The 24,269-nt window shown below is 45.0% G+C and overlaps 1 protein-coding gene across 1 annotated transcript; it reads left to right on the forward strand.

The window, feature by feature from the left end:
* Positions 1–6,309: 6,309 nt before the first annotated feature.
* LOC119382770 (GRB2-associated-binding protein 1) lies at positions 6,310–23,479 on the forward strand. Its single transcript, XM_037650617.2, has 10 exons — positions 6,310–6,327; positions 6,426–6,520; positions 7,120–7,301; positions 7,947–8,055; positions 12,460–12,588; positions 13,641–13,800; positions 16,514–17,893; positions 20,193–20,265; positions 20,365–20,455; positions 21,062–23,479. Exons 3-10 carry the CDS (start codon positions 7,213–7,215, stop codon positions 21,296–21,298), a joined length of 2,268 nt encoding a protein of 755 aa, XP_037506545.2. The 5' UTR covers positions 6,310–6,327; positions 6,426–6,520; positions 7,120–7,212; the 3' UTR covers positions 21,299–23,479.
* The last annotated feature ends 790 nt before the right edge of the window (positions 23,480–24,269 follow it).

Below are 24,269 nucleotides of genomic sequence, written 5' to 3' on the forward strand. Positions count from 1 at the left end.
TTGCTAGGTTAAGCTGTTAAAAGAAGTTATGCTAGGAGCACCTGGGAGTACACAAGGCAGCCCTTGGCGTCACATGGCAGCAGGTCGTCAAGCAGCACCGTCGTCCACTGACCATCCTTGCAAAGCCGCACCTGGTACACGCCCTGGTGACAGATGGCACGAGTCACCATGACGCGCTCCACCAACTCTGGCTGCTCGGCCAACACAGCGAGAGCCGACAGGAGCCAGCAGTTGCCAAGGATGCCTGCGGGTCATTATTGCAGAAAATGGTCACAGAGGGGGCAAAGAATGCTGCGATGCCTCAATGTGAATTAGAGGGGCGCCCGACCAGGTCCGCGGGCCGGGCTCGGGCAGGCCGACGTATTTTCACTTCGGGCCCGGGCCGGGCTCGGGCTACTTGGAGTTTTATCGGGCCGGGCTCGGGCCCGGCGCAAAGCCCGACTCAAGCCCGAAATATAGAGAATGAGCGGGAATTGTTTTCCAGCACGCATTCAGCGCCTTTTCCGCGACCGCCCTTTACCGCTTTTCCTTTCTATTCGCTGCTTTAAACAAAAGGGGAGCAGGTAAAGCACTGCCTCTGTTGCACTCCGACAAGCAGAGAAGTAACAACACCTGAGCTAGTGACGGCGCCACGCGACTGTTCGCGTTAGATTTAAGGCCAAATCCCATATGAGTGAAAATGCATGCGACAGCGACGAGCGACCCGACGCAGATCGCCTTCGTACAAGCTGACACTTGCATGGGCATACCCAAGCGCCCAAGCCCAATACACGTGACGGCTCTGGCGAGCGAACTCCATTGTTGCTGGCATGAGGCCGTCTACTTGTAATTTGTAATCTGTGTAATAGAGACTGTTCGTCGTGTGTCGTGTGATCATATTTGATATGCTCAATAAAATGACAAATTACTGGAAAACGATGTTTTCTTTTCGCAATGAACCTTCAAAAAGCCGGGCCGGGCCGGGCCCGGGATTGTGTTTTCGTACGTCGGGCCGGGCCGGGCGGGCTCGCAGCCCTTTGCCGTCAGGCTCGGGCGGGCCTTCGACAAAGTCAGCGGGCCCGGGCCGGGCTCGGGCTCTGAAATACGGCCCGTGCACAGCTCTAATGTGAATGCAACATGAATATCATTCAGATGAGAAGTACTGTCAATTTTGTTAACCATCTTGTCACAAAAAAGGAATGCAGACACCAGACAGAACTGAAGCAAGAAGCCAGTAGGAGGTAAATAGTTAGCACACAGAAAGATTAGCATGCTTCCAGGGCATACACAGTTCTAACACGTAGTGCATGGCTATTGTTAAGTAGGCTTCCTTACATGTTAATAATGACCAAGAAAACATCTTTACGGAAGCAACAACTCAATGTCATAACCACATTCACTGACAATAGGATGTGCGCATAAAAATAGCAAGGCTAATCTTGTGAGAGTGCAGTTATGAAAGTGGAGAAGCATGTCTATAGAATCAGCTGCTCCACAGCTGGTTTTAAAGGAGTGCAAGGAGACGAGGAGAGAACGAGAGGAAAATATAGTGACACGACCAACCTTGGGATATGTCAGATGGCATTGGGGTCCGGAACACAGTCCACGAGATTTTGGATTCCTTGGGGTCACAGGTTATTTCAAATGGCCGAAGCCATTTGACTGCAATTTCTTCCCTTGGCTCATCGGGGTTGTAGTACAGCGACTTCAGCAAAGGTGGAAATGAGTCATCCACAAAGGGCTCTCGATTCTGCAGCGCAATATGTAGGTAGCAAAAGAAATTTACCATAAATTTTGCTATGGCACAGTTGTTAATACCAAAGGCTAACAGGACATGACTTTAGTAAAACTGGCTTCGCTAGAGCAAATTGGGATGTTTATAGTTTGCAGTAGGGGATAAGTGTAGTAATTTGAGCTCTTCCCTGATTAAGTTTTGTTTAATTATTCTTCTGGAAGACTGCTGGATCTACTAATTGAAAGCAACTATCTAACAAGTGGGATAAAGACATAGCCAGCACATTTCTACAATGCTGAGGGCAGCTTACAGACATTCATCAGACTCTACTTCTAGTATCGTGTTTCTAACAAAAAGTAAATCCCACTGGTTGCTTGAACTGATGTTTCTTAGCCATCTATTATCTCATTGATGTTGTCCTTAATGACGCAATTTTAAGACATGTCTTACTAACAAAGAGAAACTTCAAAAGCTGCGTGGCATTTCTGCACTCACCGCTTTGCAAAATGAGACGATGTGGTCCCACCGCTCTCGTGCCTCACTTTCTTCAATGCGCCGCAACTCTTCCATAAGTTCACTTTCGCCACGCCCCGTGGCACCCCGTGGCCGCGCAGCCTCTGGCCGAAGGGACACCAGACTACGCGATGTACAGCACATTTCACAAGCTGCGTGTGGGCCAGAGTTGAGAAACGTACACGATGGGCACTCCCAAGCATCTTCGCCGGGCTCTCCAAGCAATTTTGTCATGCGTCGGTTGCGAGTACTGGCTCGTGCTGTTCCCACGTTAATAAGTGATGGCCGCTGGGTGCTGCAAGCACAGCACTCGGCGAGGTGGTTTGGGTTACGCAAGGTGCAGTGAGGACACACCCAACTCTCGTGAGGTTTCAGTGTCTGGTAACGTTTCGCTGCGACACTATTTAGCTTGGAACCACCACAGGCGCTGCAAAATCGGTCCTGGCCCGGGTTGATTAATGTGCACTTCACACAGACCCAGCGCGAGATGGTACCACGACCATCAGAGGTCCCACACACTTCACAGTTCGAGGCCGAGGATGGGTTTTGAGTGAATGAGCACCCCGAACACGTCCACGTATCCTCCTTTGGAGCAGCCAGGCCATTACCTATAGCAGGGCTTGACGGAGAGCTCTTGCGTCCGTCCAACGTCTGAGTTCCTTTAACTTCGGAAAGGGAACGACTTCGTCGCGCTGTAAAATGGCGCTTCTGAGAACCCAAAACTTCAGCCAGAAAACCGAGGCTGAATGCATTGCGTGGTAGCAACAGCGGGAAGGTTGCCGCTGGCATGCGGGACAGCCCACAGCCGGGGCACTTTGCACACGATGCTTCATTGTGCCGCGAGCAGCGCTTGCACACCCACGGGGAATCCAGAAGTGTTACATCGTCTGCGGAATGGGCATTGGCAATCGCCGAGACGAGCGCACCACCCTCTGCGCTCAGCCTGAAGAGCCGGTTCAAAGCTCGTCGAATGAGTGGCTGTTGCCTACGTCGTGACGGCTCCTCAATTGTTGGGACAAGAGACGATGGGCTTTCTGGTGGTGTTGCATAATCTGCTGAACTGATCGTTGTGTCACGACCGAGCGTTTTTCCATTTAATGTTCCAGTGGCAACAATGTCATCACAGAATGGCTCTCCACAAGCCACACAAACCTTGTTAGACAAGGAATTCCATTCTTGGCACTGGAAGCAGTACCACTTTTCGCTGAGCCGCGGTGGTGTACCCGGATCGCTGGGTTCATCTTTCTTTGGCTTCTTCTTCTTGATGCACTTGACAAACGTGTGGTCCAGATAGTTTGCCGGTAAGTTTTCGTTGATAACAACTTCACCTGCTACAACGCCATTGCTATTAAGACCACTAGCATCCTCAGACAGGCACTGGGAAAGCTCCACATATAAAGGCTCATCATCTTTAGCAGATTCTCCAGAAGAATCCGTTGTATCATCCGCATCTTCTGGCGGTGGTGGTAGGGGTAGATCGTCGGGAATATCATCTATGACAGAGTCATCTTCGTCTTCTGGCAATCCATGCCAGCTTATGCACCGGGGCTTCTTCTCTGGTTTTTCAGAAGTTGCAGTGTTATCATCACAGGGTAAGTCATAGATGTGCTGTTCAGGGTTCTCACTCGGGTTCCTGATATATATTTTTAGGGGGGAACAAGGAAAGAAAAGAGAGAGAGGGTATAAGGTGTGTGAAGAACAGCTACCGACAGCAAACAAACATGACTGTTCATAATATGCATTTGAAGCGAAAATCTATACTGCGCTCAGTTGCTCCCCAATATATTGAAGGGGCGCTGCAACACTTTTTCAGCATGGTCAGAAAATGCTGCCGAACGGCAGTTGAAGCTCCTGAGAACATGCGAGCCAAACATATTATAGTGCAGCTCACAGCCTGGAATTTACAATTAATTTTCAAAGTCAGTTAGAAATCGTTCCCTCTTTTCTCGACAAATGATGCCCTAAACCCAAATGACCCTGCCATAAACCCAAACTCTACGGCCAATGGCTGATTTAAGCATCGTGAACTGCATAGTTACCGTGGCTACCGCGGCATTATGCCACGTGCCCGCGCGATCACACTGAAAGTAAGGCGCACGTTCGAAGGAAAAAAGGAAAAGAAAGTGCGGTCATGACGCGTGCTGATGAAGGCATGCATCTTCTTGGCCCCTTGTCATCCCTCCCCTCTGCGTAGCTTTCAGCATGCTCACTAGTGCGACAAATCCCTGTAACTCCACTCGTACTTGACGGGTTCTAAAAATTTTTGCTACAGTCGATTTGTGAGGCAATAAGCTCTTTTAATGAAGCATTCGACGATTACTTGTAAATGTGTTGCAGGGCCCCTTTAATTACACTACAAACTACATTTAAAAAAAAGTTGCATAAAGCTTCTGGCACACAATGGTATTGATGCAAAGGGAAATTGATTTACATATACTATTGAATGAAAACATTTAAGAGTTAGCTATAGAAACAATATTATGATGTTAACAAATCAGAAGTTTATACTCTTGAAGTGAAGGGTTGGAATAAGGAGCTATGTGTTCCTTATCACTGCCAATTTTTTTCAACAGACTGCATACAAAGGCAACTCCCACACAATTTGATAAAGGAACATAAGGAACTCTCCCCCTTTGCCTTGGCTAAAATCCTTTCCTGCTATGTCCCTTTTACAAGATACGAGGGACCATGTCACGTTACCGTGGCGACCCCTGCCTTGTTCTTTTTTAAATTTTTTTCTTCCTCCTAACTTCCTGTATCGGGTTCTGGTGCATTTTCAGTGGAGACATTTTGCATCATGCAATAGGTGATTAACTGAAGTCAGGTGCCACAGTTGGTGACATGGCAAGCCGTGCATTTTGCGTCGGGGATTTGAGCACGTGAGTTTCACTCTTGCTTGATGTGCAGCTTTCAAAGGGAATAGCGTGCCACCTTGATTGAAACTTTGACTACTGTCACATCACGCAACTGTTTCATGCTCTGCAGATACAATGGCCATCACGTGACCCATGTGCTGTACTTTTTCGTTTGCAATGGCCAAGCCTGGTGAGGGGGCCATGAAGTAGTAATTTGCAATATTCACCTTTTAGACCTTTTATTCATTTGCCTATTATTAGTATTTGAAGTACTGCCCTTATGGCATCATGTGTAAAAAAGTGGCACTCTATCAGTGATTTCGGCAGCATGGCCCCTATTTCAGAAACAAGAGTTTCTGTGCCTGCGCTGTCAGAACAGATTACAGACCAACTAGGCACCAGAAGACATAAGTAGTCTGTCTTGAGACAGCCAATGAAAATATGTTATGCATAGGGTCCTCCGTTTTCAGGTAAAGCCCAATAACTCCTCTTTCTGCACCTCAAGCAAGTTTAATAAAAATCGGGTTAAAACCGATTTTCATAAAGCTCATGCCCATACGAAGTAAGCACGAATCACCAAGCACCTCTAGCTCTAGCTGTTCTTGGTTTTGTGGCTTCTTTAACTAGAAGTAATGCTTGCAAATGTGAATTTGCACAAATAAGCTTGTCACATTAGTCTCTCTGTCACTGTATTTTCTCATCAGAAATACCCCTTGAGCCCCAAAAAAGACCATTGCATGTAGTATTCCTTTTCGAAAATTGCCACAAAAATTTCGAATTTTTGCTGCCAGGAAACAGAAACCTACATTTCTCGCCAATTCCCCTTTAAAAAAAAAAATATATATATATATATATATATATATATATATATATATATATATATATATATATATATATATATATATATATATATATATATATATATATATATATATATATCTTGAAAACGAGGTATCCTAGTGATGTGCATTCGGAAGAGAGCTTTTCAGAGTCTACTAGGATTTCATTCACTGTTTGGGTGATAGTAATGTCACGTAGGCGAGCTTTTCTCGTGTTTACGTGAAGCGCGGCGCTCTCAAGCGGGCGTGGGCGGGGGCGACGTTGCCGTCCTATTACGATTCCCAACCGTCGTTGGCTGACGCGCGCACGCGTGAGTAATGCATCGTGTCCTTCGTGTCGCCGATACCGGCGTTTGCAAACCCAAAAACAGATACCCGCAGTCTCGCGGTTGGCGGTTCCGCGTGGGTGAGTATATCACCGCCCTTCTATCTGGGAACTCGCCGATGTGAACTACGCACCCGTTTTAGTTTCAACAATTGCTTCTTGACGTGCGATACTGATAGGAAACCGAAAGGACACACGCAGCACGGAAACGCGGAGCAGCAAGGCGCCAAGCATTCCGGGGAGCCGACGAAAACAGAGCCGACTCGGAACCATAGTAAGTTGATCAGCTGTGACGCACAATCGATCCGCTCCGTGTCTCGCGCGTGCGTTTTGTGGATTTTTTTTTTTTCGTTTTGTGTGAGTCTTGTTCGACGGGACATGCGCCCAAGTGCCGTTTCCCCCCGTGCATTTAACTTGCATTGTAAGGTGCGCGATCAATAAGCCGACTACATCAACTGCCTGCTACTGCGGGCCTCTTGAGGAATTGTTTACCGTTATGACGAAAAAAGAAACGCTAAAATAAACGTCTGTGCGTGCGCACTTTGCTTCGCTAGAATACGCAATGCAACATGTAAAAAGCTTTGGTGACGTTTTTTGTGACGTATAGGGCACTGACGGCATCTATGGCTCAGCAGCTTTCAAGCCGAGCTTGCTCAGCTGTTACTACCTGTGACCCATTGCAAGCATAGTGCGTGCTTATTCAGTAGACCCGAATAACTGCAACAGAAATAATCATGCAGTAGTTTTCTCGATACAAGGTTTATTGAATGCGCGATTAGTTCGCTGTATCTTTTATTTATTTCTCTTGAAATAGAACAGTCATGCTGGGTGGCATGCGGATTCGAAGCACTACATTTACGGATTACCTTGCAGGAGCAACGGAAAGAGCTCCGGGCTCCACACGGCTCTCCACGCGACGTGATGTAAGAGTGAATTTCGAGGAGCCGTCCTTGGAGTTTTGGGGCAATGGTTCCCTGGATGCATCGTCGTCTTCGGGCACCGTTCGACTTGCGCCGCAGCGTATGCAGGATCCGCTGTCTGTCGGGTTTATGGAGGTACAGTTTTTGCAGTGCCATTGCAATACGGATGCGTTGGAGCCCATCGCGACCCGACTGAGCGCGTCGAGTAGCGGGTAGGAAAGTTACTACGGAAACGGTTTCCGACGACCTCGCATACAGTAGCCGAACGGGGCCCGCATTCTCTCGATCATTGCAATCTTAGGGCAACTATTCGACAATTTCAGGGATTACACAGCACGACCCATGTTGTATGTTTCGTTGGTTCTCGTTCCGTGCGGTGCGCGTCGCTAGCTCGCTAGTTCGCACACTGCGCGATAGGCGGCTTCGCGTGTGCTGTTTTCTTCTCATATTTTGACTTTTAGAACACAAAATATAGCTCGAATTTCGCATCTATGATTACAGAAATGTTTGACCGGACAATGCTTTTAAGGGATGCTTAGTTCAGCAGATATCGTCGTGATAAATTGGGTGTGCGTGTGTCTTGTGCGTGATAACTTCCGGCATGATGCATCAGAGGGGGCGAGGTGGGCTAGGGGTAAGTTTGCGGGCAGCGCACGGACTGATCGTGGCGCAAATGAACTGTCGGTGCCTCACCGGGCGCATAGAACGCGTGACAGTGCTTCGACGATGAAATACGTGCTCCCTTCGATCCTCTTCACTCACACGAACGATCGATTGTAGGAAGCTCAAGAGCAACAGCAAGAGTCTTCGCACCCAAAACGGTGCCATGGAGGTAGTCTACGAAGGATGGCTCGTGAAATCGCCGCCGGAGCGAAGGATCCGACGTGCGGTAAGCTTTCCGCAAGAACTTCATGTGTTTTTTGCCTGCACCAGCCTTTGTTTAAGCTTTGTTTTTCTTTCAAGTGGTGTATTCGTAGCGTGTTGAAGCCATCGACACTCATCGGCACTCTCGATGGTTCTGTGGGGGAGAGAGCGGAAAAGACACGAAATAACAACTGGTTTCGGTCGGCCCGTTTCGTTCGCGTGTTTGACGTTGTTTCGTCGTCTACGCCTTGTATTGTTTGACGGGCACCTCGTTTACCTTGAAGTCACAGTCGCATACGTCTACACCTCTGATTCATCGCGCTAGCGAACTCGCGCAGTTCGTGCTCCGACTCCGTGGCGGACATGTCAGCTGTTCGTCGTATTGTTCTAATAGGCGAGCTGTCAATCATTTGCAACTTATGCGAGTTATATTTTCACTGTTACAGACAAAAAAACACTGAACGAAAGGAAGCCGCAACAAAATTTTCAATGCGCGCGGCCTTTTTCTTACGTGACAGCTTAATTGTATACATGACAGGTTGTCACCGACTTTGCCAAGTGAAATAAGGAAAGCGCGTGCACTGTAGCTGCGCTTGTTTTCCTTCATTGCTTAAGGTTTAAGTTATGTAAGAACCACTTAGCTAACTTTCCAGACTGCTGCCTTCTCTTCATTATTTTTTTCTTTTTGCTGCAAACTTCGTGCCGATGCGCGTGGAATGCGCACGACGAAGCCGTTAAGAAGGAAATGAAGCGTGCGAGCGAGTTCAGCGCTCGGAAGGAACGGTTCACGGAAACGTCGTTCGGCAAAGGGCCGTGTCGGAACAATAAGTGCCTCCCTGATAAGACAGTATCAAAGCGGAACCATATAGCGGCAGTCTTGACGCGCCGTGGGCGCAACGGCCTGTTTGCGACTGTCGGGGTCTGGGCTAGCGATAAAGCCCCGCAAAAGGAACAGTTTACCCGGCTCTCCGTATCCGTGTAAGCGCGACCGCTTGCGCTATTGCTTACAGACAATTCCACAACGTGGAAAAACCAAAAGGGAAGTGTAGAAATAAGTGGAATTAAACACCGCGTTTTTCCCGTTTTTACTGTTTCCCTAGATTCTTATCTAACTCATGTAAAACAAGTCATGCTACCGACTATTTTTTTTTAAATAAACATGTAGCGAACTTGTTGTTTTGCATTTATATATACATGTCATCGAGTTTTAAAAACTGTTAGGTGGACTTTGATATGAGGCACATGTTGTGAAACATTGAAAGTATTTCGGTTTGCCAATTCTGCAGCAGGAATGATGAGATATGCTGTACATGAAATGACTGTGGGCAGCTTGTTGCTGTAAGTTTGGCAAGCTGTTTAATAATACTGAAACATACTAAGCCCTTAGAACAGTAAGAGGTGTCTGTGTTGTTTCTCCTCATATTTTCTACTGTCCATTGATGTTTGCTTTACATGTTATTGTAACAGTTCATGTGCATGTTACAAATTAAAGAAGCAAATTGTATAAAGAAGACATGCTGATTGTAGCTTTTTTAGTAAATTGCATCACATGCTTTGTACATGACTCATATACTGCGTGTGAAAGAAGTTTGGCATTTGCTTTACACAGTACACCAGTAATGAAACTTTTGCTTGAAAAAACAAAAAGGAGAATTGAGGGGGCAGAACACACTTGTCTCTCATGTTAAATTTCTTTTCTTGATGTGCAGTGTAATACTATATGCCACATGGTTTCTTCATGTGAAGCGAAAACATTTTCATGTCTGTGCACATGAAAAAGTACTGGCATGCTTTCCACCTCCTTCAGAGGCACATGGCAGAAATTTAAATGTGGACATGTGAAAGACCACTATATGCATTGTTGCGTATCCATGTTTGCCAGCAGTTGTAACAGTGACTTGAGCGTGATTGAAGCAAGCAAAAAAAAAAATGGATTTCTTTTAGAAAATAAAATTTTTCGATTTTGATTGCTAAATTGTGCTTCAGAATTCTATTTCTACGTCCAAGAGATCAAAAGATGCTTCACCAGATTGAGAATGCAAAAAATGATACTGAGTCGTGGTAGCTTTAGCAGCTTCATTTTTTTTTTTTTTTTCACTCGTGCTGTACTTATGAGGCTCGCAATCACGAGTTTTGCCTATATGATGAGATTTCCTGGTGTAACAACTAGTGAGCACTAGCCCAGACTGAGTGGGTGCCAGCTTATTCTCCACTTTTCATCAATGCTACGGCAAGGGCTGAACTTCTAGAAACGAAAGATTGACAAGCAAACTCTGAACTCTAGAAGAGATGTCCCAGAGTCAAAATCAAGGTTTGCTTGTGGTAACTCAAGACATGATTTATGTTCTTAGTAGTCCACTTCCATAGCCATACCTTGATTCAACAACGACTTTAAAATTGTGTTCAAGAGTTGGGCATTCTTCCAACCTGGAAGCTGATCACTCTGTGCAATCAGGAGCCGAAGAAGGATGAAAAAAATCTCTAGAACTCCGAGAGCTGTAGCTATATCTCATCATTAATAATAATTGCTGGGGTTTTATGTGCCAAAACCAAAACCACCATGTGATAATGAGGCATGCTGCATTTGAAGACTCTGGAAATTTTGACTACCAGGGCTTCTTTAATGTGCACCTAAACATAAATACACGGGCCTCTAGCATTTCGCCTGTATCGAAATGCAACCACTGTGGGCTGGGATCTAACCCACATCTTTCGGCTCAGTAGCTGAGCACTGTACTACTGCAGCAAGCGTCATAATTGAAGCGCACTAAGGAAACCCACGCTGGAGAAGGAAGCTGGCGAGGGTTCTGGGGGTATTATCTGTGCGGCAGGGGATTTTTATACTTCTATGCTTCCGGAAATACTGGTCTGCATTTTGGTCGCATTTCTTGCAAACTGGTTATCTGCCGTAGTAAAAAGCATCTATTTAGAAGCTTTCAATTTCTATTCTTTCTTTTTCGTTTTTTTCTTTTTCAATCTTGCATAATTTGTACTATCTTGTGCGCAAAACTTCGCACTCAGATGACGCACAAGGATGTGTGGATTAAGAGTATCTAGGCTTCATTGTAGTTTGCTGCAATATTGGTTGTGTGCATTTTAGAGAATTAATCATCAGTATTGTCTCTAAGTAATCGAGAATAAATTTTAAGTGGAGAGAAAATAACATTTAAGGTCATCTGCAATTGTTTGTTTATTATAAAGGCTATCTTTTAACACTTTCTTGGGGGTCCTGCTACGAAGCCCACACATTGCTCAAAACACTCTGTTTTTTGGCAATTTCCTATGACACACAAAAATAACCAAACAATATATAAAAGTGATAATACTTTAGAAAATGCAACAATAAGCTCTATATTAAGCATAAATTCCATTCAGTTATCTCAATTAATAACAAAAGCTTTTCTACGAGATGCATCTACCTTTAAGGCTTCATAATAGGGAGTTTTCAAATAGGGGCCCCAATCGTTTTGGGTCCCCAAAGAAATAGCGTTGAGGCCACTGCACATGCACGAGACCCAAACAGCGTTTGGGTTTGACGTTGTGGACGCTATTTCTCGAATTTAGCGGGAGCCTTCAAAGCCTGCCCCAAAAACTTTGCGTCAGACAAACATGACAGCACCCACTGAAGCGACGGCTCTTGGCCAAGACTAGAGTGACCTAGAATAGGCGGAGCGTCCAAAGCGCCTCAGACCCTATTTGAAAACTCCTAGCTCCTGCTTGACCCAAAGCGAGCACACGCAAAGGGCTTTGGGGCCCCAAACCTATGGGGCCGTTATTTGAAAACTCCCTAATGTATATTTCGGGCTACATCATGCCTAGAAATCAGCTGCAGAATGATTGAATCTCGCACTGTAATGTACTTATGCTTTACACGAGTCCTGTTTGGCCTTTCTCAATTTATTCTGATGTTTATAGCAACTTTTTATCTATTTATTCGTGATACCCTCAGAAACCGAATTCCTTATGAAGCATTATTGAGGGTAAAGGCTGTAATGATTGTTAGAAAATAAAATATGACGTATTAGTTACCATTTATTGCAAATGAGTTCTGCGGAATCCCACAGAGTGGCGGAAGGGTTAAGAAAGGGAAACAGACAACCACATGTTTGTAACCAAGCCACAAGGAAATCCATGTGAAGTAAGTTTTATGGATTTCTTTGTGGCTTGGTGTTACTAATGGGTGATTGTCCATTCCCCTTTCTTAGTCACAGTTTAGAAGCGTGTTCAGAGTGACAGCATCTATGAAAAGAGGACGAGCTGTGGGCGATGGCCTCATGCTGACCGAGTATGACGTCAGATTGATTGAGAGCCGCTTTGTGACATGCGAAGAAGCCGCCACTAAGTGCCCTGATTGCATACGGCTATACTGCAGCTCAATTACCTTTGCTTAACAACTTAGTGTTTGTTTGTCTGGCCTCTCTTCTTGCAGAAATGGAGGCGACGCTGGTTTGTCCTGCGACCATCTGGCCAAGTTCCACAGCAATATGTCCTGGAGTACTACACAGACCAGACCTACAGGAAACTAAAAGGCACCATTGACCTTGACCAGTGTGATCAGGTGGGCCTGTATTGCTTAACATACTGGAGTAATCTGTGGAACATGGTGTCTGTGGCGTGAATATGAAATCATTTGATAGCCAACACATGATGCATCTTGCAATTGAAAAGTGGTCTGTGTACTAGTTTAAGAACTACCAGTTTAAGAACTGTTAGCAAGGTTATTTCATTGCCTGTTTTTTTCACCTTTGCACACTGCCTTTTCTTGCGTGTTTGTTGACTCACCTTAGAGCGAAGACTCGTTCAGTGTCAGGTAACAGCTCACAGAAGCAGCGTGCAGTGCTTAAAACATACAACAGTAATCTGATAGGCATGTTAAAGTAAGAACAGAAAGAAAAATGGCTTTTGTTGCGTGTTCTCATAAGTTAAATAGCCATTAAGGCCAAATTCAATGAAGAATTTGTAGCAGCAGAAAGTCTGAGGTTCTGCTAAGCAAACATCCCATGAGCTTCATAGGGTGTGTGTTTGTTGAGCTTGAAGGTTCCACCTAAATCCTAGTGTTTGGAATAATGGGGACCTCAGATGAGAGATTAACATTTTTTTTTTATTCTGAGAAGTTGACTGTCAGCATTATAAGTGTGAGGTTTAGTTATTTTAGGTGAATGCTCTTTCCTGTTCATTTGTGATGTGTATTTATTACTCCTTCTTTGTGGGGCAAAATATTTAGAGCACTGAGCATTAGAAATTGTGAAAGTAAGTGCCAGTGAGGTTCTTTATATTTCACTATTAGCTTTTAGAATCAGGTAATTACACCACTAAATATGTTGGAATTGTGGAAGATGTTGCTCACTGTTGACTATCCACTTAGTTGGAGTCCTCAGATAAGCACCAGTTTTGACGTGTGTGTACCCGAAACCTGATACTAGCGTGTTGATGCTTCACATGTACGGCCGTCATTAAAGACTGTGGGATTAAGCTATGTCAAATATTTACTGACACCTCCCTGTGCAATGAAAGCAGAATACCGGCATGTTAATTTGATGTGGCATGTGTGTTTTCCTAGTTTTTGCCAAAAAGACAGTTCTGAAAGTTGTCATTGTGCGTGGCCTTCAGGTTGACGCTGAGCTGGAGGTGGTGACAAAGTCCAAGTTCATGTTTGACATCAAGACGTCAAAGCGGACATACTATCTCGTCGCCGATTCTGAAGCCATCATGAACAAGTGGGTCGACTGCATTTGCAAGGTGTGCGGCCTACGCATGCGGGTCGAAACAGGTGAGAATAGTGGTCAGGTCTTGCTTACATAACCGTAGAAAGTGAACCTCAAGATGTACTGAGTTTGGCAAATAGCTTTACTTCAAAAAGGGTGCAGATATATGTAAACAACAGGGGTCTTCATGAAGAAGCATAATATTGTCACACTTACGACGACAACCTTGCGTTGTTCTGCGCGTTGGGCTGGTTAGGCCAAGAAGCGGCTCAGTCCGAACTTCTTTGTGCTCTTCTACCCGTGGGTGCTCACACAACCATGCGGCATTAGCCCCCCCTTTGAAAAGCATCGACTCGATGCTTGTAAAAGGGAAAAAAAAACACTACAACACGCGCAGACGCAGAGAACCAGAGACTGAGCACCAGTAACTGCAGGGAAAAAAAAAAAAGATGACGCACCGACACTTGCGCCATGTGCAAACAGGAAAATACAAAGAAAACAACCACAGGAGTCACATGGTAACAGAAGTAGCGCGAAAGCACAAGGGCTACTGTGTGTAGTACGGCTTGAGCCGTACGACGTGCACGGTTTCAGGCCGAAGTTGTCTACGTGAAGACACTGCGCCGTCCGGAAATACTTCATAGGTGAGGTCACTGACACGTCGGAGAACCTTGTATGGTCCGAAATAGCGGCTCAGAAGCTTTTCAGACAAGCCTGGTCGTCGGATAGGTGTCCACACCCACACTCGGTCGCCAGGGTGGTAGGCGACGTTTCGACGGCGAAGGTTGTAACGTCGCGCATCTTGTTCTGCGCGTTGTTCTGCGTGTTGGGCTGGTTAGGCCAAGAAGCAGCTCAGTCCGAACTTCTTTGTACTCTTCTACCCGTGGGTGCTCACACAACCATGCGGCAATATGTGATGCGCACGATAATAAAGGACATTATAAGACTGCCGGTGTTAGTGATGGCATGCTCATGCGCAAAGGGTCCTATTTTGCTATTGTTGCTGCTCGGTTAATCGGCCTCGCAATGTCTCACGAGGGTTTGTGAAAATGTCTTTTGACTTGTTTCATATAAGGTGCCATTAATTTTTCCGATCATTTCACAAGTATCTTCATATTGATTTATAATAATGCATTGTAGGGTGTTCCTTGATTAAAGCATAATCTTTTAACATTCTAAATTTGATGTTCTATTCTGATTTGAATTTTTCTATGTGAGCATCATTTCTTAACAGGAACATCGGGTTAGTGTTTTAGTAGTTGTACATAATTGCAGTCATTTACGCCACATTTGTGGTTTGGGGGCTCTTGGTTTGTTTCAAGTCAGGGTCGTTGTGCAGGCGCTGTTTCTTGTTTTTAATGCAGAAATGTCCACTAAGTACTTCAGCTGTATTGTTAATGGTCATGGAAATCATATCTCATTCTCGTTGTCAGATATTACAGCCTTTTATTCTTTACTCACATGCCACAGAAATTAAGAAATGATTTCTGACTCTCCATTAATAAGCTAAACTATCTAAAGTTTTTATACCTACTGAACCATTTTTGAATTACTTAATTGTTTCAATTCAAACATGTTGAGGTGATAATAAATTGAACAGAGAATGTTGCCAAAGCGAAAGCATTAACAAGTGGACTCATCTACATCAAGTCGCTGCCTTAACAAATTTGCTTCCTTAAAGGGACACAAAAGAGCAAAACAATTTTTCTCACATTAGTAAAGTAGTCTTCCACGATACCAAAAACATCACGCTTTCTGCGCGAAGACGCTTAATAAGCGAGAAAACGCGCAAAAAGAAAATACAGGTGGAGACGCCACCTTGGAATTCCCACGCCATTTGCCGTGACGTCACATATTTTTGACGGCGCCTGCTTGGGCCTACGTAGTTCCTAATCGGTTAAATCGAAGTACATTGTCCTCTGAGGGGGCCAGAGACTTGATATAACGAGTTTGTGGAAATTTCGTCGAACCAGTGGCGCCAAAATACGTTAAATGCCCTTTGAAGTCTTTTACGTCACGAATTACAAAGTTCGGCGCGAAATTTAAAAATGAAACTTTGAACTTGGTTTTCTCCTCTAATAATAAACTTATGGTGGTGAAATAAACTACACAAGAGTTCTCCAAGCACACTTTATCAATCTAAACCAATTTATTGTTTCTCTTTAGTGTCCCTTTAAAGATGACTCTACTTGTTGAAATGTTGGCTCTAGCAACATGCCTGTTTAACGATTTCTCATAAGTTGTTCTAAGCCATTTTAATGATTAATTATTATGACGGCTATATGGAAGGTGTGGTAACCATGGAAATGACCAAATAACTTCTACTTTATAGAAGTTTCTGTCATCTTAGAACCAAGACCAACAAACTGAGTGGGCTCAGCAACCCTGTTACATCAACTTCTGCTGCATAACTCAATCCCTTGCTGCTACCTGGTGTTGCTGTTCTATATCACACCACAGGAGAACGAAATGTCATATACCGAACCGTGAAAATCCAAGTTGAGGGCAACTCGTACATCGCTTATATTTTGGAATTGCTGTGACCAATAATTTGTGCCCGCATTCTCTAATTACTATTATTCCTTTTGCTCTTGCTTACTCAAAATGTAAAGAATAAGTTTTGAGCAAAAATTGGAAGCAGTGGCCTTAGAAAAGTGTTGCAAGGCCCCTTTAAATAGCTTGCTTGCATCTACTCTCTTTTGCTTTTGCCATAAACCTGTATCAAGCCAACTTGGAATGACAACTGACTTTTTTTTATGTGAAACTTTTCATATGCAGAGGGAGGCTCGGAAGAAACACAAGCTGAGGCATCATCAGAACCCGCCAAGCAGTCTTTGCCAAGTGACGAAAGTCCAATACCTGCTGAGCCCGCACCACCGTCTCTCTCCACAGCTGCGGAGCATCCAAGCAGCCTTTCAAATGATGACTCCAATCCCTATATTCCTATCAGCGAATGCATCACCGGAAAGCCTGTTGGCAACGGACTCCCGCGGTCGTGTCCCGAATCGAAACTGGTCGACTTTTACGACACCCCGCGTTGCAGCACGGGGCGAACGTCTCCAGACCCCGTTATGGACGCCATGTGCCGAATGCCACGACCTCCGGAGAAGCCAGTGCGGGAGCTGAGCGGTGCCAGTCTTCTCGACTCGACCGTGCCAGCTCCCAAAGTCAACTGGAACACATATCCAGAAGATTCTCCAGCGCCGGGAATGCCCGCTAGTGGTCAAGCGCTCAACTACGACCCCGTGCCTCCACTGCGACCTACAAGCAGTCGAGAGGACGTCGTTGAGCCGGCCACTTCTCAGAGCAGTAATGTGTACAACGGGGACACCCTTGGCAGGGCTGGCCTTACCCTGCGTAAAGCGGGTCGTGCTGGAATGTCCGTGCCTCCTGCACCACTTACCAGGCAGAATGCCACCGAAGAATCCTACGACCGGCCACCCGCGGCTCGACCCTCTTCTGCCTGCAATAACGCAGGCAGTACGGCGGACATCACAGGCGACGAAGTCATACCTCCCCGCCCACCAAAACCCGCAAACATCCGGATCCGTCCGGTGGCCAGCGGTTACGACGTGCCTCCACCGCCCTCGCAGCAGCCGCGAATGCCACAGCAAGACTCGTACGACGTACCGCGCTCGGCCGGAGGAATGCGTGACGGTTACAGCATTCCTCCGTGCCCAGTACCTGTGTTACGACACGAGGCTTACGACGTTCCTGCGGCACCATCCAGGGGACCGTACGAGCTGTACGACCTGCCAAGGTCTGCAGAGCCGGTGCCCAGAACGGCATCCGGTGGCATCCCGCTTCCTCCTCGCCTCTCGCTGGATGAGACGTACGACTTTCCAAAGTCTGCTATGAGTCCCGATGGCCTGAACCTATCGGTACCTGCACCAGCTGCGCCAGGTTCAAGGAAGCATGCCTACTGCAATGCTCCTGTAGGGACCTTCAACAGCAGGGAAAACATCTTCAACTACGAGTACCGGCCGTCATTCACAGAGTTTGTGGCAAAGGACGATGGAGATGCACAGCAGGCGCCGCCTGGTGCCTATGCCAATCTGTCGTCGAATAGTCCGAGTACACCCAATCTTGCCGCTGTGCCACCTGCCATCAACCGTGGCCTCAAACCAAGAAAAGCATCAACCGAAGGTACTTCACCAGGTGAGTTTTTCTTACATCTTACTAATATATTAATGATTAATGAGGTTGAAATTGGTGCTTGTTTGTTATAAATTGGTTACTTAAGGGCACGTGGAACATCAACCACTCAGCAAATTTAGCAATGCATGTCTTCTGGTGTTTCTAAACTGCCTAGTTTTGCAGTGCAGTGTCACAGTTGATCTTTCAAGGTCTTTGTGTAATAATTATTGACACATTTTGTGCTACTTAAAACTTGTTGAACTATATATTGGGTTTTGTAGAATTATAGTGCAGTTTTGGTTACTATGGGGGGGGGGGAGGCTGTAGCATGAAGATAAAACTTGTTACTAAGAAGGTGTCGCTAAGATGCGCTGCAAAATGCATCTTGAATTCAATATGTTATGGTTAAAACAAGGCAATGATGCCTTAGCAGTGGCAGCAGAGTCCTCCAATACCTTTATGATGGTGGCAACTTTCTCATGCACATTGTTAGGAAGTATGGGGTCGCACCTCTGGTGCACAGCTGAGTGTACGGGTCGTGGTATCCCAGCCGCTGCCACCACTGTTGAGAACTTGCTAAGTCTCAAGAGTGTTGTAGTGAGCTGCAAGGCTGACGAGCCGATGCAGCTGAGGTCCGACCTTAGCTCTGAGGCTGAACAAGTTTACAGCAGGTAAAAAGTTGGGAGAGTTGGCGGGCGCGACTGCCCTAACAAGAGGCCGGCACTGCCTAAAGTAACATTTCGTCCATTGTCTCTCGTCCCTTCTGCGGCAGTTGGGACGTGGTCCATCCCGTCCTCCCACTTCAAAGAAGTCCTCCTACGTAGGCGGGGCACTGACCGTTCGTTGTGAGGCAGGCACGACATTGCACGGCACTGTCGAAGACAGTCTAGTTCCCACGGGAAAGAAGCCTGAGGAATTCCACCTGCGTAGACAGGGCATTTACAGTTCATCGTAGGCCGGCACAGCACGGTTGAAGAAGGGACCGCAGTGTAATGGCGTTGATGGAAAGGGGATAAGGGTTCACCGAAACTCTGGCAACTGGCCGTTCTTCCCATGGGAAGAAAAGTTGCACGAGGGCAGGAACAAAGGCACAGCAACACCAAGATCCAAGACATCGCGAATGAGTGGCAACCAGCACAGTGATGGCATGGACAGCTGTTGCCTTTACTGTGAGAGCTCTATCACTACTTTCAGCATTAGTTTACTTAACTGTGCAGTAAATGGGTGCATTTGACCTTCTTTAATATTGGGTACAAAACCTGTTACTCAACGTTCAGTCTTATTTTCAGCCTCATATGATACCAGCTTGTATGTGTATTTTGCGACCGAAAGTATGTAGTATTTTGCAACTGAAATGTTCTATTTGGTAACCATGAATTATCAGTTGACGGTAAGAGATGACTTGCCAAAGAGCAGTGTCTGAGTGTTGCTGAAAAGAAAGGGCTTGTATGAGGAAGCTGAAATGGCTTCTGCATTGCCTTGATGCCCTTGTAGTTTTTGCGCTGCTTGTTTGCAGCTGCTTGTAACATTGTTCTAATGTTATTGGCAAACTTTCACCAGGGGAAATGCTTATCATGTTCGAGACAACTGTGGCATTAATAATGCTTAATGCCGGGAAAAAAATTGTGCAGGTGACTTTTGTAGAGAACATAGCTTAGCTAGGGCTCCCTCTAAATGGTGTTATTGAATGTTTCTCAACACATATTCAGTTTTCAGTGCAGCTATACAATTTTTTTTTTTGCATACAATTAACTTAACATTGATCTGCATACAATCGCAAGGACCTCGATTTTCCATATTACTGTTACATTTCTTTCTGGGAAGTTTGGTATTCATAAGATTGATTGAAGAAATTCACAATATTTGCACTTTACGTAAAGGACAAGGTGATCTTTTTTTTGTTATAGTGGATTTTTCCACATTTCATTATTTGTTTATTTGTTACACACATATGCTATGTTTGTTGCATGCGAAATCACCCGTAAATATTCGTAGTTTTACTTCTTTATATCTGTTGGCTCTACATTTTACGGTATTGAGGTATGGCTGTACTATTTGTTAGGTTATGTAATGCATTGTCTCCTGCCGGTACTGGCTGTTCAACATGTGGCTTCTAAATCCATAGCCAATCCAAAAGCTGTACTTTTGTGAGTTGCATGCTTTGGAGCAGATTGTAGGAGCCGAAAACACCTGATGGATGGCCGCCATACTTTACTGCTAACACTACCTGTTGTGTTCAGTAACTGTAACTATTTGTTTGAAGAGCCTTAGTCTGGCGTAGTAGTGCGTGTACATCACATTTAAACTGGTCTGCTTACAGGTGGCCACGTGTTTCCCCTGGCTCCTCCTCCGGTGAACAGAAGCCGCAGCCACACCACCTCAGGCAGGCCAAGGTACAGGGACCGTCTGTTTCAGTTATGATAAATTACTCAGCTCTAGTTGTATAATTTCTCTGTTTCCCTCAACTGCTTTTTTTTCCCTTTTATGTATAGGCAGAGAAGTAAGGGTGACTTGCTAGCTCCTGATGAAGACTGTTGGTCAAATGCAAGCAGTAGCCGGCGAAACTCCACAAATGATGACCCGGTATGTGGTGACAGAACATCTGGGGCCATTTGCCCGGTGTGTTGTTGTGGTCGCCTTGGGTTGTGTACTTGGGTTCATCGCAAAAGTGAGCGCTTGAGAAGTAACGAAAAGCGAAACAGCTATGATTCACTACACGTTCTAACTTCAGTGTCCTTGTTCAGCCAAATTTTCGCTCTTACCAATGTGCCAATTTGAAATGCCTTGCATATATGGTTTACTATTGATGCTACCACGAAGTATTGCTGTCTAAAAGGTGAATATTTCATTTAGCGCACCTGAACCTGAAAGCTTGAAATGTAATTGTTCACGTAAATGATAATGGAAGGAACATAAACAACCAATAACAGTACATCACAGGTGCCCAAACTCACTTGCATGAGCTGAAGTAGGCTCACAACTACAATTTTTTATCCAGTGGGCTGAAGTAGGAAAAACTTATTCTGGGCAAGTGGTATTTGTTCTCAAAAATATTCACACAACGTTCAGAGATACGCAATTGAAAGTTTAGTGAGTGGCAATATTGCCTCTCTGGGTGCTTATGTTTTGCTTGTGCGAATAAAACATTTGACAAAGGCATCATTTCAAGAACACACTACCTTTGTACAGGGCATAAGGCAACCCAGTGCGGGTGCGAAGAAGAAAGGAGAGATCCAGTACCTTGATCTGGACTTGGACTCCGATCCTGCACCAGCGCAGAGCCCAAGATCTCCAGAGCAGCGCACTGGTGGAACTAGCACTGTTTACAGAACAGTAGACTTCGTCAAGACCAAGGCCTTCAACACAACGCGGCAGGACGTTGAAGAGTCCTATCGCAGTCACAAGGATGGTGAACCGTGCAAGTGAAGCACTATTTTGGAGTGTATTTGTTAAGGTGAATTGGAGGCCGTTCCGATCAAAGGTTGTAAATCCCAAAAAGGAGCAGGCTGAAAATGTGCGACGATATTCACAGAACAAACGCGTCTGAATTGAATACTGACACATGACAGACATTGCAGGCAATGGGGTGTGCCATAGATAAACCTAGGTATAGTTTGTTATAAGCGTATTGTGGTTTGGCGTCGTGCCCCAAACGTTTCCTACTCATTTTTTTTTTCCTGTTTTGGTCGCATTTTTATAGTTCAACATCAAAGCAGGGGTCGTTTTAATATAAATCGTGTTTAGCTGACACCATCCTTGCTTGCCCACTTGGCTACCTGCATTTTGCCCATTACAGGTTGGAGTGCATTGATCTTCGCATAATACTTACGCGCATATCTGATCATATGCTCGATCTCTTATTTCAGCAATAATGTGTTGTAACTGTCAGTATACTTGGCCCTGTAAATGAATGCATTTGCTGTTGAGGTTGTGTTACCATGAAGTTACCAGCCGGCCATGAAAGAGCATGGAGGAGGAAAAAAAAAAATCTGTTGTGTTTTTGGTTGCTGCATTTTTTTTCTTGCTTAGAAAAGAGGTTGCATAGCCATGTTTACAGCAGAGACTTCGCGAGTACGTTAAACTCTAAAAATTTATCGAGTTTGTTTATATTTATTTGAAAGTTTCCCTGCATGTTTATACACATATTACGGATGCCATCAACTGCTGCAAAGCAGCTTGTACATAGTACGACCTCTGTTAGGGCAATTGTACAGCCGTTTTCTCCCGCAAATCTGCAAGGCTGGTTTGTCAAGTCACATATCTTTTACACGTGACTACGTTGTCGTTGCCACTAAGAACACATTTAGCATCTTCATTCTCGTGTTGGCTTTATGTGATACTTGCTACCATGTTCATTGTGAGCTGCATGGCATTGGCCACCGATTTCGTGCTTGTGGTGTTTGTGAATATCCTCGGATGTGCCTTAAAACGACGGCGGAACTTTGACTCCGATACAATAATTATGTGGCTGCTCGAGCGCAGTTTAGCACTTGTTGACAGCACTTCAATAAATCTTTAGATCGATACAAGGAGTGATCTGAAAGTACCTGGGAACACGCTATCCCGTCTTTACAGGTGAGAGGTCTGCCGTACTGCATACCACTCCACTTAAAGGGCGCCTCCAGTATGTGTAATGAGCTATTGTGGAAGCTTTTGTTGGTGTAAATAACAACGTTAATACACATTCTGCAGTTTTTAAATAAAAAAATAGTGGAGACAGGCCAAATGCTAACAATGCAAGCATGAAGCCACAGGTCATAGCTGAACTTTTTAATGGCTTAACCGATTCGATTCAAGGATAACATCTGTGGAGGAAGACGTATATTTTGGACACCTTTTAGCAGAGGCACTTGATGCAGACATGGTGAGAGTTTTTGAAAGAATTCACGAACGTTGCCATTTAACTTCTTGCGAGCTTGCGGTTGTTCTTATCACGTGAAACCTGCCATGGAACTTTCATAAGTGAATTGGGAATACACCAGAATCGTAGCAGAACTTAAACCCTGCCTCACGATTACTGAAGAATAGGAGCGATTTCAGTTGTGCATGCAACATAGGCATCTCGCAGGATAAAGCGAAACATTATCAGCGTACCACTGCAAGAGCATATGATTTCTATGCTCATTTCTATGCTAAGAAAAAGAAAAACAAACAAAACTTACAGACATTACTCATAGTAGGAGCACCTTATAAGTATGGAGAAGCGTTTTTCCAGGTACTTTGGGGGTCACTGCTTGCATAGTTTTAATAAATGCAGAGATTAGCTTTCTGCAGGAATATTTTATTTTTGACCAAAAATGCACTGGAACTTGTGCATTCAATGCTCGTGTTTCGAACAAGGTTCATTTGGCTTGCGGCATTATATACCTCATGGCTGTGGTACCTTGGATAGTGTACAAAACTCTGACTGCACTTTTTGGAAGACCTGCAGTTGCTATATTTACTTACAGCTTTTTCCAATGTTGCTGTTACTGTCATGTCCTTACAGAGCCCCCCCCCCTCTTGTGGAAATACTATATACATTACTGCTGCTTGGTCGGATGTTTGTACAAACTATGAACAAATGTTCTTCAGGATATAGTAATAAAGATTTGATTATCATCACAACCTGCACGAGATCCATGTCTTGCATTGCAAATACTGTTTGTTGCTATCATTCAGCCTCGGGTCCCCCCATGGTTCAGCCAAATCTGCTGGGTGGACCCATTTGATTAAAAGTTTAAATGTAGCGTATCTGCAAAAAAAAAAAAACCCAAAACAAAACAAAACCTTACTGACTTGCCATCACTAGCAGTCGATAAACACTGTGGTTGAAACGAGAAAGTACCGATACCTGTTGACAAATCCCAAGAGTTGGCTCACTCCTCAATATGTCAACTGCTTAATAAATTTGATAGCTGTGTTCTGTAGGAACACTGTGAACAGAAAATCTATTCTTTGAATGCAGATTAATGATTTATGCCACAGAAAGGTTAGAATGTTCGTGGCATTTGTTTACAAAACAGCAACTAGTGTGTTAATTCCCTTTAGGACATTAAGCAGATTACGCTAGCCATACTAGTTCCAAGTAATACAGCAGGTCTGCGTAGTCGGGCTGAGAAATCTATTGGAGATGGTCTTGGCCTTTTTATGAAACTAATATGTGCTGTGGACCCGAAGGTCGCGGTATCGAATCCCGGCCGTGGCGGCTGCATTTTCGATGGAGGCGAAAATGTCTGAGGCCCGTGTACTTAGATTTAGGTGCACGTTAAAGAACCCCAGGTGGTCGAAATTTCCGGAGCCCTTTACTACGGCGTCTCTCATAATCATATCGTGGTTTTGGGACGTTAAACCCCAGATATTATTAATATGTGCTGTGCACTGCACTTGAGTAAAAAATCGTAAACTTTGTGTCACC

The sequence above is a fragment of the Rhipicephalus sanguineus genome, chromosome 2 (genome assembly GCF_013339695.2).
Source record: "Rhipicephalus sanguineus isolate Rsan-2018 chromosome 2, BIME_Rsan_1.4, whole genome shotgun sequence".
NCBI classification, from domain to species: domain Eukaryota; kingdom Metazoa; phylum Arthropoda; class Arachnida; order Ixodida; family Ixodidae; genus Rhipicephalus; species Rhipicephalus sanguineus.

Excerpts from the sequence above, each read along its gene's own strand:
- LOC119382770 (XM_037650617.2), top strand. The coding sequence starts at position 7,213 with ATGGTTCCCTGGATGCATCGTCGTCTTCGGGCACCGTTCGACTTGCGC. Across the intron at positions 13,801-16,513 it reads ACGCATGCGGGTCGAAACAG|AGGGAGGCTCGGAAGAAACA; the intron begins GTGAGAATAGTG and ends TTTCATATGCAG. Across the intron at positions 20,456-21,061 it reads ACTCCACAAATGATGACCCG|GGCATAAGGCAACCCAGTGC; the intron begins GTATGTGGTGAC and ends ACCTTTGTACAG.